General features: G+C 42.8%; 1 protein-coding gene across 1 annotated transcript; it reads right to left on the bottom strand.

The window, feature by feature from the left end:
- Positions 1–330: 330 nt before the first annotated feature.
- Positions 331–7,377, bottom strand: LOC306919521 (butyrophilin-like protein 10). The gene is made up of 5 exons (XM_079532283.1): positions 7,344–7,377; positions 4,874–5,239; positions 2,317–2,601; positions 1,623–1,735; positions 331–624 (listed from the first exon to the last, which is right to left on the bottom strand). The coding sequence occupies exons 2-5, from the start codon at positions 5,130–5,132 to the stop codon at positions 601–603; spliced, it is 681 nt and encodes a 226-aa protein (XP_079388409.1). The 5' UTR covers positions 5,133–5,239; positions 7,344–7,377; the 3' UTR covers positions 331–600.
- Between the last annotated feature and the right edge of the window lie 3,953 nt (positions 7,378–11,330).

The following is an 11,330-nucleotide window of genomic DNA, read 5'->3' on the forward strand; positions in this document are numbered from 1 at the left end:
TCCTCAACAGTACTTGGCCCCTTCCCCCCTGTCTTAAGCTGACTGGCTGAGCCCTGCTCTGGTTCAGCAGTTCAGAGTCTGACAGAAGAGTGCCAGCACTGGAGAGGCCATACCAGTGCCAATGAGCTAACCACAGGTTTCAATAAACAATAAACATTTGTACATCATTATGACACCTGAATATGTTGTGAATAAATAGTGAAATGCATTCATCAACAGTATTGACATTATATCATCTCCCACAGTCTGTGTGGTGTGTGCGTGCGTGCAATGTCCTTAATCAGAGTGTGTGTGTGTATATAGGGCACGGGCTGCCCCGTGACAGGCACTTTGTAACCTATTTTGTATGAATAAAATGTAAAATGTCATGTTGTCCAAACAGTATGGTAGATTCTCTTAGGCTCCATTAGCTCAATGGTAAAGAAATCCACCACTTGCCCAGGAAACCTGGTGGTAGAAGAGGAAAGCTACATGGTGCAGTTTAAAAAAATATATATATATATTTTAAAAAACACCCTGGGGTTTGGCAGTGTGCTCGTCATCTTCGGTGAAGGACAACATCCTGGTCAAGCTGGGGAAGGTTCTGGGTCATAGACGACTTTATAAAAGATCCTGGCAACACATCTAATAGAGATGTAAAAAAGTGTCAGCGAATCATTGTGGTCTTCAGGTTCACATTGCTATTAGAAATACACGATATTGAAATTATGACAGAGTCCGATTATTTGCATATAATACCGAATCCGATACCTATAAAGCCCAAACCACGCCAATGATTCACCTTGCAACTACACGGTTGAAAGTAGTTGCATGAAACCATTATCCCCAATGGCAGTTGCAAGGAGTTGCATTGGTGTGGTGTCCTTAAAACTGTTCTGTTGTGCCTGGGCCGTGGCCAGGCACCTTGGCTGGTAATACAGTCTGGCACCGTCTGTCCCTCCATAAAAGAAAATGTAAAATGAAGGCGAAAGCCAAAAAAAAAAAAAAAAAAGGTTCTGTTGCAAGGAGTTGCTACTAGTTGCATTGGTGTGTTTTGGGCTTTACGCATTATTATATTTAACTCATTGATGATTCTTTATTTATTTAGCTGGTCAAAGTACATGGTGAGCCCTCCCTCCCCACCAACAGACTAGCTGCTCCGTGACTACAAAGCCATTGACGGTCACATTATTATTGCATCATCAGTATCGAAAATTATCTGGATTTGTTTTTTACGATTTGTTTTTGGCTTTTCTTTTACCATTTTAAAGGACCACTTCAACTTATCTTCATATAATAGGTCCTCACTAATAATCATGATAAAATGATTATTAAAACGTTGGCAGTAAATTAAACACTATAAGATGCCAGATCAATAATGACCTGGCATCCGTCTACATAACATGCTATCCAAATGACACATTTTAGCCTTTGCATAAGCCTGCACGGTTGTCGAGACTAGGGCAATTGCTACAGCAATTCCACTTGTTTATGGTGCGTTCCGACTAAAAATGTTATACAGACATGAAAATAGTCTTGGAGAGACAGACCCCTCTTAAGTCTTTAGCAAGGTTTTTAATTAATATGTGAAATGAATATAGAACACTTTAACACACACACACACAAACAAACAAAAAACATACCCTTTTGCGGATTATTTTTCCAACTGCAACGGATCCATATGCCAACAAGATGAGAGCGCCGACTGCGCAGAGAGAGCCAATAACAATCGCTGTGATGTGTCCTGCATTCAGACCTGTAGGAATCGACAAAAATCAAATCACTCTGGTGAACATCTTTGCATGTATACAGACAGCTACAGTAGCAATAAACTCAACATCATGACTGTAGACCAGTGGTTCGGGGGACCACCAGTGGTCCCTTGAGGGGGGTTCCCTTGAGGGGGGTTCCAGGTGGTCCCCAGCAAAATGATGCAAAAGTTGTTAAGTACCAAATGGACCCTTATTCGATCTTTAACTCTTGTGTGAAATTAAACCATTTTACGCTCTCAAGAGTTACATTATTGTTAAACATCTGCATTATTTAATTTGCAAGAATTACACAATTAGAGAATGTAGAATAATTGTTATTTCAATTAATGTTTGCCTGTCATCCCTCCTATGCACATAATCTTATCCAACAACAACATCATATTAGGGCCTGAGAGGCTAAATCTCACCAAATGGTGGTTCGTGGCTCAAATGCAGAATAAATAATGGACCTAGTTATGAAAAAGGTTGAAAAACTACTGCCGTGTAGACAATCACAATGAACAGAAAGAAATAAACCCAACAAATATATGAATATTAGAGATGGACGACGTAAAACATTCAATACCTGGGATCAGTGGGATGTCATGGTGTGCCTCAGTGGTGTGGTTGATGTGCGCAAGGTGAACTCTGCATGTCAACCTGCCGGTTCCCCTCGCTGTCAAGTTGCTCTGGACAGCATAGCAGTGTTCAGAAGGTGTGTATGTCACCGAGGCTTCAGCATCGAGGACGGTGCCCTCACTGTCCAGCCAAGACATCTCGGGCCGTGGATACCAGCACCCAGAATCACACGTCAAAGACAAGCCGCCATCTTTTGGTCCAGCTGAATAGATCTCTGGCTGAGACACATTCCCTGTAAAACAAAAAAAAATCAACATTATCTACACTCAGCTATCGTATTCTATATATGGTTGGGCGTTTGGTTGATTGCCAATATTATATTTGTGCGACAAAAGCAATTAATGTGAGAACAGACATTGGGAGATTGTAGATCAGATTTCCAGTGTGCGACTGCGACCCCGTCGTACGACAAAGTGTACGGCTGTAACGTGTGTGCAGTGCCAGCACCCGGTCAATGAACAAGATGAGACGACGTGACTGGCTTTATACTGCCATGCCCTTCTCATCACTGACCAAAACGTGTTTGTCTTGGGTATAAAATCCTCTTAGCAGACCTTGTGTATCAAACTGTAGTTTCCTGTGCTTTTTTGAAAACAGTGATACAAATAGCCTGCATTCTTAGACTCACTAAATTGAGAAAGGATGCAATCAATGTCACCTTCCAGGGGTCCTGGTATTAGTGCTGCCAGAATTGGCCAAAAATGATATTCGAATAGTCCTTTTAAAACACCACATGTATTCGAACAATTTTCAAATGATTTTGAATGTCGAATGTATATGATTTTAATATGAAAAAAACGTTTTCTTTATCTATATGGTCCGGTCCTGTGCACTCTTGAGTCTTGTGAGATCAAATGAATGATTCATAATTATCTTAATAGCCTAATTTTTGTATAATGATTTAGTTTACGTGGCACAGTCTCGCCAGAACTCACAGCATTTTTATCGTTATTTTCTTAATTCGAATTAGATTATGCTTTTATTTTTTACATTCGAATATTCATTCGAATATGGAATATTCGTTGGCAGCACTACCTGGTATGCAATACTGTACTCGAACATTTTTTAAGTGGGTCTCATAAAATGTCCCTGGAAAACAGTGGTTCTCAAACTTTTTCATGTCAAGGACCCCCAAATTGACACTCATTAGCCTGCGGACCCCCATTAGAAAATATATGCCAAGGACCCCCATGAGAGAAGATTTGTACGGCTCTAGCAGTGATTCTCAACCATTTTAATTTCAAGGACCCCCGGTTTGAGTGTACAAATGGAACAAATGGTTTGAGTTACAGACCCATTTGGTTCGTAACTATCATTTAGCTGGGGACCCCCTGGAACTCCCTCGAGGACCCCTGGGGGTCCCCAGACCCCACTTTGGGAACCACTGATCTTAACAGACTGGTGGCTGAACTGGCCAGGGAGCGTGAGTAAAGTGTGACATGTCTAGACCGGTGGTTCTGAATCTTTTCAAACTGGGACCCCCACACTAGGGTTTAATATTTTCGTTTTTGTTTAAAACGTTTTATTTGAACGAAATATGAACATATAGCCTACAATAAAAAAATATTTTAAAATATTAATAATGTTATAGGCCTACTACGTTATTCAGAAAAGGTGACACTTAAGGAGTTTGCACTATTGTGACTGTCGAAGCACGGAAAACAAATAAAAGACTTTCACAAAAATTAGCTACGGTCTTTCACCCTTTGAAGGTGAAAGGTTCCCCTTCTCCGCTGCAGAGAATGTGATCATCTCGCCTACGGCTATATGATTGACAGGTGCAGCAGCTTTGTGAGTGTGCCTGAAGATTTATGTTCTGGAGAGAGTGACTCCACGGTGCTTGTCCAGCGCAGACAGGAAATGTCTGTTCTCCTCAGACATTCATATTTTGCTAAAGTGTATATAAGCTCTGTATCTAGTTAATTGCGGGAGGATGCAGGATTCGCGGGGTGCCGCTGATTTTATCTTGACCGCCCGTGCCCACCCGCAGGTATTTAAATATCACCCACGACGCCAACATTTACGTTGGGTCCCGCTGGCTCTCGTTCCCGTTGCAGCCCTCGAGTGTGATCCATAATTCCATATATAAATATCAAACAACATGTTTGAAAATGATGGGAGGGTTCAGATTGGACATTTGACCAGGGGAAATAACGTGCACTGTGTGCAAACTCCTTTAGTGTAAGACAAATCAACAACCTCCGGGACGACGGGTCCCGAAGTCATTTCCCGGGCGGGAAATTGCATGCCCTGTACCCGGGAGGCCCGGAATCCCAGGATTAAACCCTACCCCACACTGAGAAGCACTTGGAATTGTAGGACAGTGAGGTATTATTTAGTTTGATAAGTATTGTGAAAACAGCAATATTGTCGCAATGCGAGGCATTGTGAGCGTTGTGAGGTCCAGGGGTCCCAAAAAACCCCATCTAAAAGACCACCCCTGGGTCCTGGGACCCATTACATCAGTATTCAGTCAATCAAGTGGTGATTCTGTGAACCCTTACCAACGTGGAGATTGGTCGAACAGGATCTGCTGTGCAGGTCTGTGTGCAAGTTTGGAGCATTACACTGGTACGTGCCCTCGTCAGAGAGGTGCAGCCCACGCAGCTCCAACGACAGATCACCGCCGGCCAGCTTCTTTTCAGACACGCTGCACCTCTGTCCGCGGTACCGCTCGTTCAGGTTCGGGTCTCCTTCCGCATAGCCGTTCCGGCGGATGTACACGTACTGGGGTTTGAGGTTCTCGGTTCTACTCCACTCCATGGTCAGATCTGTAGCGCTGACGGGCAGCTCAATGCGACAAGGAAGGACCACCGTGTCCCCCACTATGGCCAGCACGGGTTGAGAAGGGCAGACCACCCGACGATGCTCTCCTTAAAGACAAAGCAAAGAAATGTATAGCGATGTTAATATATAATCTTCATTTGGATGGATGCGGGCTATGCCGGTTGCTAGAGGTGTGAATGTTCACTGGCCTCACAAGTTCGACTTGATTACGATTCAGCCGTCCGTGATTTGATTGTACGGCGCATCATAATTTTGTATATTGCTGCTAATGACAAAACGGTCAATACAAGCAGTGAAATTATAATACACACCGTATGACCGTTTTATTTAAGTGCTTTAATGTGATACGTGTATAATCACACTCTTAATTAATTCAAACACAAATGACTTAACATTTAATTAAGAAAAAGCAATGTGTTGCATTTAAGGTTGGGTGATTGGACAAATATATCGCCAATCGTGGATTGGATGAGTCCATCGATTCGCCAAATATTTTGTATTATTTTGGCAAAATAATACTCAACCTTAACGAAAACCCAACTCTTCAAATGTATCCCAGTAAGCCCTCGAGACTGGCAGACCGCAGTGTTCAAACCCCCCAATAGTTAGTCCGTTGCCTAATAGTTGTCTCTGTTGTAAATATCAAGGCAGATTTACGTTGCTAAACGCCTAACCCTGCTGCCCCGTCCCACCTGTCCCACACAAGCGATACTTCTGTCCCTCAAATGAACAGTTTGGATCTGGTCACCCGGCCTGCATCTTTCTAGACCATCGACTGATTCTACACCTTTACACAGAAATGTTAGGCAGTTACCTGTAGCATCACCCTCCTGGCAAGGAGGGTGATGCTACATGCTACCTGCATGCTACCTACATGCTACATGGCTACTGGTACCCATGCTACCCATCGACAAATGTTATACCCAGGCTTTAATTTAAGATATTTGGTTAACTATATACATATTAGGGTTAAAGTTACCTTTCACACACGCGACGTAGCAGATGATCCAACACATTACGCACAAAGACATTGTGAAAACGTACTGGATATGCATTCTGAACGGTAATATTGACGGCTGTGTGACGGCTGTGTGACGGTTGTGTTTACACTCTTGGGTGACGCATAGAGGTTGGGTGGGAGGGGGGAAGGCCTAGCTGGTATCGCGAGGTTAACCTCACACCGGTATGACAGGACGGTCTAAGAGGCAGTGCTATTCCCCACCACTAGGTGGCGGACTGGCGTTGCACAATGCACAGCGAGTGGAAAACTACTAAGAGCCCATGCATGCATGGGCGATGCAGGGCCGGCATGCACGTCGTGACATGCAGCCTAGACTCGGTCCCAGGCTTACCATCAGTCTCCCCGCGGAGTTGGAAATAAAAACTTCTGGGTTTCCGAGGCTACGGAAGGGAGAGGTTCCACATGGGGCTACAGTGTGGTACATAAATACAAATGAGTGTGCACATCGAAACACAAGAGATCAGAAACCTTGTCTTATTTTCTTCTCCCGAATCGATTATCTAACAAAGGTCGCATTTTTCGTTCATTTATTACTATTAATAATTAAATATTATTACTAGAGCGGTGCCCGTCTTTGCAGATGATAAGATGATAATTAAGACTAAGGTTTTTAATAATAGTCGACGAAGACTTCACTAGACCAAGGCTAAAATAAATTAAGACTAAATCGTGTGTTATTCATAAGAATAACTGCTCGAGTCTCGACTCCACAAAACATTTAAAATGTGTAGGGCAGGCAGCTATATGTGATTGATTGATTTATTAACAGTATGTAGAATACAGTACATTTCAAATGAAAGCACATACAACTCAATACAACATTAAAGCTGTTACTACTCGTGGCAGCGGTGGCCGAACGGATAGCGGCGCGGTCTAGATACCGGAAGGTTCCCAGTTCGAACCAGCCGTCCGACACGTTAAAATTACCACCGCTGAAATGCCCTTGAACAAGGCATCAACCACTACGATGAAATGTGTTCTATGAGCAGGGCCTGGCTGGAAACAAGTTCTTGAGCTTAGCCCAGATACCCTGGGTAAATATAGATTTCATTTCATTTCATTTCATTTCACTACTAGTGGACGACACCATCCAGATAAAGCATTACACTCGTTCCACCATCTTGCCTAGTTCTGGTCTACATTGTGTTTGTAATGTTGTACGTTACCTGATATATTGAAGCAGCTGGTCCATGATGTTACCACTACGAGAGCAACGTTGAGATAAATTAATCCACATCATGATTTCAAAAGTGAAAAATACAGGCGTTGACGGTTGCCCGTACGGTCTTCGCGTCTCGTCTTTAGACAGTCCTTGGTGCTTCAAAACGCCACTGAGCAACTTCCACTGACATGAATAGCTGGGGGGCGGAGCTTCGCGCCAGTTCAGCCACTGAGCAACTTCCACTGACATGAATAGCTGGGGGGCGGAGCTTCGCGCCAGTTCAGTCTCTATTATATATATACTCTATGGTCCCAGGTCCCAGGCTTACGAAACCACAACCCGGGCAGGCGGGGCTTATGGGCGGGGCGAGCAGTGTTGCCATGTCCGTCCGCTCATTATGAACGAGTTTGGGCAAGTAAAGTATAAGGTTGCGTTTTTTGGGGGGCCTATTATTGTGCTTGCTTTAAGTGGTCCCCCAGACATTTTCATGTCAAGGACCTCCTAGTCTCGGTACCCAGGCTTAGATTTTCGTTCGCAATGACTTCCAAATGAACATGTGGACCACTCTGTGCTGTGGACCCCAATCTGGAAATATGATGTTGTGCCATACAATATATACATTTAAATGATTCCAAAACATGAACATTTTTAAGAATTTTTTAAAACAAGGCTGATCTTCAAGCTCATGTAGATGCGCTGCGACGGCGTTATAAGCTTCAGCTTGTTACTAATAATCAGATCAGTTACTTTTGAGCCTGTTTTCGTTAGACCTGGCCGCTTGTTTCTCTGGCAACACTCATACAATAACAACAGCTCTGCACACGGCACCTGCGGTGCTCTCTGTGGCACACGCACACACGCACGCGCGCGCACACACACACACACACACACACACACACACACACACACACACACACACACACACACACACACACACACACACACACACACACACACACACACACACACACACACACACACACACGATAACGTAGTAATAGCAAAAGGAAGGAACCCGTTTAAATGATTCATACAATTTAAATACAGGTTATCTAGCTGCACGTTAGAAAAGTTTAACACGTTGTCGCCACCCTGTGGACGGAGATAAAAGGGCACAGACCTTGGGTAGCAACATCATTGTCATGTGTTTATTTGTACATTCTCAGAGTTGCTTTAAGTGATTTTAAAGCAGCAATATGCAACTTTCATCTTCTACCCCGGATTTGAACCTTTTTTCCTGTGCAAGTGCTGGCTTTTGTTTTTGACTTTATTTATGTATTTGTATTTGTATACAAATACATACATTTATTTATTTATTTATTCATGTATTTATTTATTTTTACCATTGAGCCTGTTTGCTTGCAAAATACAAACACCCCAATTGTATACGTTATTGTATTTACATATTTAAAAACAAAAAGTGTTAAATGGCTCTATATCTGTCTACAGTCTACAGTTTTCAGAAAAATAAAAAAAGGAAAGAAAACATAATCTAAAAATTTCAGATTAAAACTATTACCTTTTGTAATTAATATGTTCTACACGTTAGTGTTTGTTAATTATTATTAGTATAATGTCTTTATTTTTAATAATCTGTTCAGGAAAATAAAAGATTCAGGTTTCCAGTCTAGAGGGCCCAGTCACAACATACACTGCTCTTTATTCATATACTTGTCGTCCACCCGGCTCTCATTGACTTCAACATCCAACTCCAGACAGTTGTCCTCCCCAGTGCCTGATGCACCTGTCAGCTGGAGTTGGCAGGTGACATTCCTGTCTTCATACTTGAGTCAAGGGTGAGTCAGACAAAGGTTTCTGGTATGTTAGAGCCGTGTGCAGAGTAAGTCACGTGTTGTCACACAGCTGGATGTGTGTGCCGTGTGCACTCTATGGTGTGCACGGAGAGCACCGCAGGTGCCGTGTGCAGAGCTGTTATTGTCTGAGTGTTGCCAGATTTGGCCAGAGAAACAAGCGGCCAGGTCTAACGAAAACAGGCTCAAAAGTAACTGATCTGATTATTAGTAATTGAAGCTTATAACGACGTCGCAGCGCATCTACATGAGCTTGAAGATCATCCTTGTTTTAATTTCTTAAAAATGTTTATGTTTTGGAATAATTTAAATGTATATATTGTATGGCACAACATCATATTTCCAGATTGGGGTCCACAGCACAGAGTGGTCCACACATGTTCATTTGGAAGTCTTTGCGAACTGGGTACCGAGACAGTGAGGTCCTTGACATGAAAATGTCTGGGGGACCACTAAGCAAGCACAATAATAGGCCCCCCAAAAAACGCAACCTTATACTTTACTTGCCCGAACTCGTTCATAATGAGCGGACGGACATGGCAACACTGCTAACCACATGGCTACACCCAGATATAGCTATGGCTACACCGCCCTTAGAGTATACTCTAAAGAATGCCTTTCACACCACCTCTATTTAATTGCCAAATGTTACGGAGTTTCATAACAGAACATCTCTCTCTCTTTGCTGTACTAATTGGCCAATCAAGTTTTTTTTGCAACATCTATCCAAAAGCTGCCATTGAATTCTGTATGTTGTTTAAGGTTTTGCACTGCATGAATTGCTTGAGCAATGTGAACATAATTCACATTGTCTTTCCATCTACCATCAAAGTCTTTGCTGCCAACAAAAAATGTTACCAAATCGTGTGATAACATTTATAAAGAAAAAATAGAGTAGGGTAGGCCTACCTCTCTGAGTGAGGGAAGTTCCTTTCTGAAGACATGTATCTAATCCCCATTTGAGCAGAGATTCGGTGGTACGCATTTTTTAGATGCTGCTGGTAATCCAAGCTGATGTCCTTCTCGAAATCACACCAGTAATTACCACTGTAATAGTATGACTTTACCCACTTTACACATGTGGTGTATTTTCACACCTAAAACTCACTAAACCGTAGTAAACTCTAGAGAGATGAACTAGGCTAAAGCAAACTTGTAGAGTAGTGAAAAACCTCGTCAAAAAGCATCAGATCGGATCGGAGAAACACAGGCAGAGAGATGAACTGAAGATCCATGTTGACCATTTATTCAATCAAAGACAGAGTCCAGAATGACAAAAATAGCATAGCTTCCCCGTAGGCCTTGGTCGGCCCACGGGAGCTCCCAGCAGACTGACCGTAGCCAGCCCAGACTAGTGATTTTCACATTGACAACATGACATGATATAGTACAGAATTGAATTCAGAGGTGGAGTTAAATTAACATACAGATCAACAGATGGCCTTTTGGTTAGCAGATGGCTGTCCCACTGTGTGTTTTGATTCACACCTGTGAAGCTTCAAGCAGTATAGAACAAAAGCTTTAGCCACAGGGTACTTCATGAGAACCTCTGATGAAGGAAAGCTCCCAGACTAAGCACTTTTGACCAGACAATGAGTCTCCACTTAACCTGCATCAAATTCGCACAGAGACCAAAGTGTAGTCTAATATTATTGACAGAATATTGCATTATGGCCATATGGACTATATTTACGATTCCACACACATACAATGTCTGTTGTTACATAGCAGGGATTTTTGTCCAGCGTCCACTTTAGTTCACTTTAGTCTGGAAATGGGATATTTTTTTACCTGACCTCATGCCAATTTTTTTTCTTTTACACCTCTGCTGCTTAGCGGACGGTGTGGTGTTGTAGAGGAGGTCTCCCCGGACATGTGCGTATGTCACACTAGTCGATACATAGCAGGGATTTTTGTCCAGCGTCCACTTTAGTCTTATATTTGCTAGCTTATATTTGCAAAAAAACAGTGACGTTTCACATCGCTGTATGGCGTGCCAATTTTTGTTTTACACCTCTGCTGCTTAGCGGACGGTGTGGTGTTGTAGAGGAGGTCTCCCCGGACATGTGCATATGTCACACTAGTCGATACATAGAAGGGATTTTTGTCCAGCATCCACTTTATAAAGTCCATGCACTCCAGTGAATGGACTTGGGCACTCCAGTGCATGGACTTTATCC

This window comes from Electrona antarctica (genome assembly GCF_951216825.1).
Source record: "Electrona antarctica genome assembly, contig: scaffold_26, whole genome shotgun sequence".
Lineage (NCBI taxonomy): Eukaryota > Metazoa > Chordata > Actinopteri > Myctophiformes > Myctophidae > Electrona > Electrona antarctica.

Coding starts and splice junctions, on each gene's coding strand:
- LOC306919521 (XM_079532283.1), bottom strand. CDS start 5,132: ATGGAGTGGAGTAGAACCGAGAACCTCAAACCCCAGTACGTGTACATC. Junction 2,602..4,873: donor TTCGACCAATCTCCACGTTG/GTAAGGGTTCAC, acceptor TTTGTTTTACAG/GGAATGTGTCTCAGCCAGAG. Junction 625..1,622: donor GAAAAATAATCCGCAAAAGG/GTATGTTTTTTG, acceptor CATCTCTATTAG/ATGTGTTGCCAGGATCTTTT.